General features: G+C 39.0%; 1 protein-coding gene across 1 annotated transcript in view; it reads right to left on the bottom strand.

Moving 5' to 3' along the window:
• Positions 1–6,353, bottom strand: part of itga10 (integrin, alpha 10) — a 58,101-nt gene that overhangs the window by 1,133 nt on the left and 50,615 nt on the right. Inside the window, exons 25-30 of the mRNA XM_079836944.1 lie at positions 6,051–6,135; positions 5,855–5,968; positions 5,659–5,766; positions 4,264–4,377; positions 4,010–4,105; positions 91–204 (exon numbers count right to left, since the gene is read on the bottom strand). Coding sequence (XP_079693070.1) covers positions 91–204; positions 4,010–4,105; positions 4,264–4,377; positions 5,659–5,766; positions 5,855–5,968; positions 6,051–6,135 — 631 coding nt within the window. The remainder of the gene's footprint in view (positions 1–90; positions 205–4,009; positions 4,106–4,263; positions 4,378–5,658; positions 5,767–5,854; positions 5,969–6,050; positions 6,136–6,353) is intronic.

Raw genomic sequence — 6,353 nt, 5'->3', positions numbered from 1 at the left:
AGGGTTTTTTCAGTGTTTTAAGTACTAATTCACTGCGGATGTAACCACTCTGCTGTGCGCCTGCTTGTTTAAAGTTGTTGTGTTCCGTACCTTCCAAAGAACGAATACTAAGAGTGCAAGAAGCAGCAGTCCTCCAATGATGCTGCCAATCAGAATCCAGAGAGAAATTGGGATCGAACGCCCCTTCAGCACTTCCAAAACTGTCTATACACACAGATACAGAGACAGCGAGTGAGTTTACAGGTGCATGTAAGTGGAGTTTTAGGTAAGGGTTCATTTTTTTCTGCTATTTAATGAAAAAACATAACATGGTAGAAATTACATTAGTAAACATGATTTTATGTACAATGGGTTTCTAAAAGTTTAAAATCTTACATTCGAAATGTAAGGCTTTAGTATTTATCAAAAAAATAAAATAAAAAATGTCTAGGTCACTGAACAAATAAGTAAATTTGTAATTGTGAATTTTTTCACTCAAATTTTCACTCTAGTCATGCTTGCAATATAATTTGTGATGGGGGGGGGGATAAAACGGAAACATTTCACGAGTGTTCTCACACTTTTGGACCTCTATACGTAACTGCAAAAACAGGAAAACATGTATTGTCCAATTTACTCAATCATATTACTTGTGATCTATGCAACAACATTGTTTCTCTTCTAAACTTGATTTCTTTGCTTTTGATTAATGTAATTCTCTAAAATGTGCAATCTACTAGTTTAACTTAACCTGGGGCGAATGTGAAACAATCAAGTACTCAAAAATTGTGCAGATTTTTCTGAAACTGGTTCCCAGCATGCTTATCTTGGGACTTAATAGGGAGAGTAAAATGTTGAAACAAAGTGTTATTTTATGTGTTTTTGAGCAAGATAAGTGTTTTATGTTCAATTGTGTTGTGATTGGGGTGTGTACCATTGCGGAGATGAGTGGAGCATTTGCTTAGGCTGTGGACAACAAATGCCAGTTCTGCTTTGCTCAAGTAATGATTAATACTTAAGACTTAGGGCCCTATTTTAACGATCTGAAACGCAAATGTCAAACCGCGAAGCGCAAGTAACTTTGTGGGCGGGTCTCGGCGCTGTTGCTATTTTCCCGGCGGGATAAATGGCTCTTGCGCCCGGCGCAAATCTAAAATGGGTTGGTCTGAAGTAGCTTCATTATTCATAGGTATGGTTTGGGCGTAACGTGAATAAACCAATCAGAGCGTCATCCAACATTCCCTTTAAAAGCAGGTGCGCAAGTTCCATTATGGATTGCTATTATTATGGCATATTTACCAGGCGCACGCCAGGAGCGGTTCACAGCCGAGGAGACTGATGTGCTTGTAAGAGCAGTGAAAGACAGAGAAGTGAAGTTGTAATGTTGTACATTATGGTAAAGGTGATTTCACAGTCTTTTTTTTTTCAGTCTTTCAGTTTTTTCAGTTTTTCAGTCGATTTTTTTTCCTGGTTCTTGACGGACAAACCAATTTGTCAGATGTCCTTATATACATATATGTCTTGCCACTATTGGGCAAACAGGTCTTATCCTTAATTATTACAATTAGCCTGAATCATTTGTAAGCTAGATTTATGCCTATTTTTTCACATCTTCGTGGCACACCACAATGATTTCCGTCATCTCATGTGTTAATATTTTTTTAGTGTAACAATTTATGATTTGCAAAAATAACTGTTGCATCTGTGTAGATTACATGAGCAAAGTGTATGCGCGTTGTGCACGCTATACATTATGGTCAAGCATGCGCCCTTAAAATAGCATAATGAACAACGCGCAACGCGCCACTGACTTTAGACTAGGTTTTTTCTGGTCAGTGGCGCAATTGTTTAATGGAACAGCAAAATAGCACCAGGGATTGTTTGCGCCGGAACACGCCTCCTTTTTTGCGCTGAACCGCCCAGGTAGCGCAAGTTCATTCACTAGTTTAGCGACATGCTTCTGTGGAGGGAAAAGCGCGCGTCGGTGTACAAAGTCATTTGCGCTGGGTGCAAGATAGGGCCCTTCGTGTGCTAATTTGTGCTATTGCTAGCCAATAGTTTGTAAGCAAAGTAGTACAATCTTATGGCTGCGTTCGTTTAACTTAAGAAGCTGACTTTGAAGGCAGCCTTTGTGTGCAAAAGTATCTCACATGACTGATTCTGGACAGACTTCTGAGGCAGTGTAACGGTTTAAGGATCTACAGCAAAAAAAAAGAGCGAGCTTTGTGGAGAACTAGGCAAGTAGTACAATAGCATTTTCTTGCACGAAATGACCAGTAGTGAAAAACTTACATTTAACCACAAACTGACCACCAACCGCAACTTTCAGACGCCATCTTTATTTTTTAGCTCAACTGTCACAGAATGGAACGCATAGGATTGTGGGATATCAAAGGTAGCGAAGGATACATCTATGAAAGTGTAAGATTACAAATGTATACATTGTTATATCTAGGTTCCAATGTAATAGAATATAACTGAAAACATTATCTATATTTGTGTTTTACATTTTGAAGTAAACTTGAGGAAATTCTAAGGAGATTACGTCAGGCCGTGTAAGTGTTTGAGACATTAAGTCTTTTGTCTTTATGCACTTGCTGACTATTTACCATGACAAGTTTAGAGCAATACTGCCTGAGTGATTGGATTAGCATCTATGCATTTGAATGACACTGTTATGCTGATTGAATTAGGACGGGTCACACCGTTATGTCAAAGGTGTGTCCTTTACCTACACAACATATGCATTCCTTTGTTTGAATGTCTCCTCCCCTGCTGTATAATCCCTCCCCCTGAAATGTAGATAAATTGCATTGTTTTGTACTGTTAAGTTAGACTGTTTTCGGACGACCTGCAGCTACGCACAGAGAGTTCTCATTAAAAGAATAACTTCTGTTTGAACGCGATCCCAAAGTCTCCTGGTCTTCACTTCTGAGTTTCCTACACTTTAGAAGATAAAAGTTCACTACAAAGGTATCTCAGGTGACGAGAACAGGAAGTGAAGCTAACATTGGATTCGGACGTGCATTGATTGCCTTCCTACCTCGGTATCCTCCGAAGACAGCATTTTTAAGGCCTTTACACACTGAGTCCGAAATTCGCATGCGAAATTTTCGCACGTCAAAAAATTAATTTGACCTCACGTTATGTCAATCACGCTTGCACACTGCCTACGAAACTTTCGTCCGTCAAAAAAAAAATCGGAACAGGTTTGATTTTCTGCGTTTTTCGCATCCGTTTTCCCATCTACAGTGCTGATGCCCAACCTAAAACTGCTGGCAATGGTGGTGAATGAATCACCAGTGCTCCTCAGATACCTACAATTAAATATACAAATATTATTGTATAAAAAATACTACGATATCACAGCTATAATTATAGCACACCAACTCCATGTAAACCGCGTGTGTGTGTGTATGTGTGTGTGTGTGTGCGCGGATCCTAGACATACGGCCAGTCTCTGTTCAGGATTGGTAATTGGTGGTCTTTTTAATATGTGGCTCCAGTATCGCTAGCAAAGCATCAAACGGAGCTACTGACATTCAACTTTGAATCGGTCTGGATAATCCGCAGCTCCTTGATAAGGAGGTGGAAGACGGCATTTTGTGTTGTTTTGCGTTTTTTTCCGTAACGCATTCATTAATACGCATCAGACTCAGTGTGCAAGGTCTCTGTGCGTGACGAATTTTTCGGATCACGAATACGAAAAAACGCATGCGAAAATTTCGGACTCAGTGTGCAAAGGCCTTTAAGCTTTCGGACGCAGCCTTAAAATTCAGTCTATAGGACATTAGGACATAATATAGGACATAAAAATATATGATATTGATTGACTTAATCCTGTCAGGGAGCCATTTAAAATCACTTTGGTATTTTATTGGGTCACTTAATAATGACTTATTCCGTTATATTAATTATGTTTGTTTAACTTAATTGATTCATGCGGGACAGATGTACTTGATTAAATCATGTAAATCCAACACTTTTTTTCAATGAATGGCTTGAGTTTATGTCCCGTCAGTTCTCTCACCTCCCTCAAGAGGGCAGCATTTCCCATTGTAATCAGATTGGACTCGCGAGCAGACAGCTGGTAAGAGCCCACAATCGTCACTGCTTTAAACTTGGCCTGCCAGGAGCACACAGGAGTTAGAGGTTAGAGACTGAAACACAAACAGATCCTAGTGCATATTTTGTGTGTTTTGTCTTTCTATTGACCTCTGCAACCATCTGCCGGCACGTACTAAAGAGTGTGTGTGTGAATACCGTAAGTGTGAGAGATGTCACCTGTCTGAAGAAGTTGTCGTGTATTCTCCTGGTGATGCGGATCAAGGCTGTCTCTCCCTTCAGTAGCTGCTGGACGTGACACACCACCTCTACACACCACGAGGAAGTGCAATTCTAAAAATGAATACAAAATTATTTTCTGGAAACATTTCATGCATGTTTTTATTTTCTTTCTCCTCCACCTATACACTTAAAGTTCACCCAAGGTCATGGTTCAAGGTCATTATTTACTCACCGCAAGACTTTCATCCATCTTCGGAACACAAATTAAGATCTTTTTGATTAAATCTGAGAGCTTTCTATCTCTACATTTAGTTCATAAAGAGATCGTAAAACTAATCCATATGAACTGAGCGGATTAGTCCACATTTTCTGAAAAGACACGATCACTTTATATGATGAACAGATTTAATTTGGGCTTTTATTCACATATAAACATTGATCAGCGAACATAAACAGAAGCTCAACCGAACCTGCTTCATGCGCGAGAACAAACCTCTCGCGGAAGCTCAAACGTGTTGCGTAACACATGAAAATAAATCTCATTGGTTCACACACGCCAAGCGAACATGCTTGAGCATCCGTTTACCGCAACTGATGTGTGCGTTGATGAACGAAAGTCTTAAGGGTTTGGAACGACATCAGTATATGATGACAGAATTTTCATTTTTGGGTGAGCTAACTCTTTAACAGGAGTTTTGTCTCACTTTCCGACCAGACAAAAAGAGGTTGACTATGGAATAATTAAGTCTTTCCCACTTAGCAAGAAATCAAGACTTAGACTTTAACGGTCCAGTCAACAAAGTCAAGATGTCAGCTGATCATTTGACTTTCTTATACAGTTTCTTACAATCTGTTTACAACCCATTACATAATAAGTGTATTTTTGGGCATTTTCCAAGGGCTTAGCTCATCCCATTCGCTGGCCACAATTAATTATCAAATCTTCTGACATCTTTTTGATGGTGGCGTGCTGCCAACTAGTCTAAAAAGAACATATTTAATCCCATATACCAAGAAAGTATACATCACATGTAAACAGAATAGCAGCTTGATTAATGATTGTTCCATTCAGTAACTGGTGTGTATTTCTCCACTGTGAACTGTTGCTGAGATAAGACATACTGTATACAGCGTCCTACTGAACTTTCCTGGTACCATAATGCCCAGGCTATTCTACAAATATATTTTATGTGTCTAATAAAAAGATACTATAACAACTCTAACATAAGCGATTTGACAGCAGAGATATCAAGTTGTAAGTCTGTTCCGCACAAATCAACTGAACTCGCTCGGTTGTAAGCCTTAAAAACTTAATGGAGTTAAATTCACTTATTCGGTTTTCAATCTCTTTCATAACCATACTGTGACTGAACATAGTGTCTGTATTCTCACCAATAGTTCAGTTTTCTTCATGTCTTCTGGGTGAAGTGGACGTACATCTCTCTGACTGGACTTCAACTTTGAAAGATCACTGACTATACTGCAGTTCACACCTGAAGCCTACAAATAAATGCAGACAAAAACATCAACTTTACAAGAACACAAAGGTGCGTAAGAATTACAGAAAGCCTTGTAGTGAGATACTAACATTATGAGAGAATGCATCAACCACAGTCGCGAAAACTCTGTCTCCTGAAGCCATGGAGGGCAAATTGACGGTCAGCTCCAGATTACTGACGGCGTAACAGCCCAGATTCTGCACCTGATAACAAAAAACATACTCTTTCTTTCTTATTTGATTTTGAACAGAGACCGATGAGCCAATCAGGTTTAATTTCACCCACCCTGAATTGTGTGAAGAACTCAGGTCCTGTCCCCTCTGACACTGTCCTGGTCGGATGGACCTCATAGCGGTTCAGGTTAGAGTCACTGTAGTGAATTGAACCGAAATAAGACCACCACATATGGATATTGTACACTGGACATGCATACAGTTTTGAGGTTGTAATTAGGTGTAAAAGGTGATGTTGGGAAAGATATAAAGGAAAAACATAATAATAATTATATAAATATTATTATATTATTAGTAGAAGTAATAGTAGTAGTAGTTGTAGTGGTAAAAATAACATAAAAATAACAATACTTTT

This window comes from Gobio gobio (assembly GCF_949357685.1).
Source record: "Gobio gobio genome assembly, chromosome: 15".
In the NCBI taxonomy this organism is placed as follows: domain Eukaryota; kingdom Metazoa; phylum Chordata; class Actinopteri; order Cypriniformes; family Gobionidae; genus Gobio; species Gobio gobio.
The sequence above is the reverse complement of the archived record's forward strand: the minus strand, read 5'-3'. Positions and strand labels throughout refer to the sequence as shown.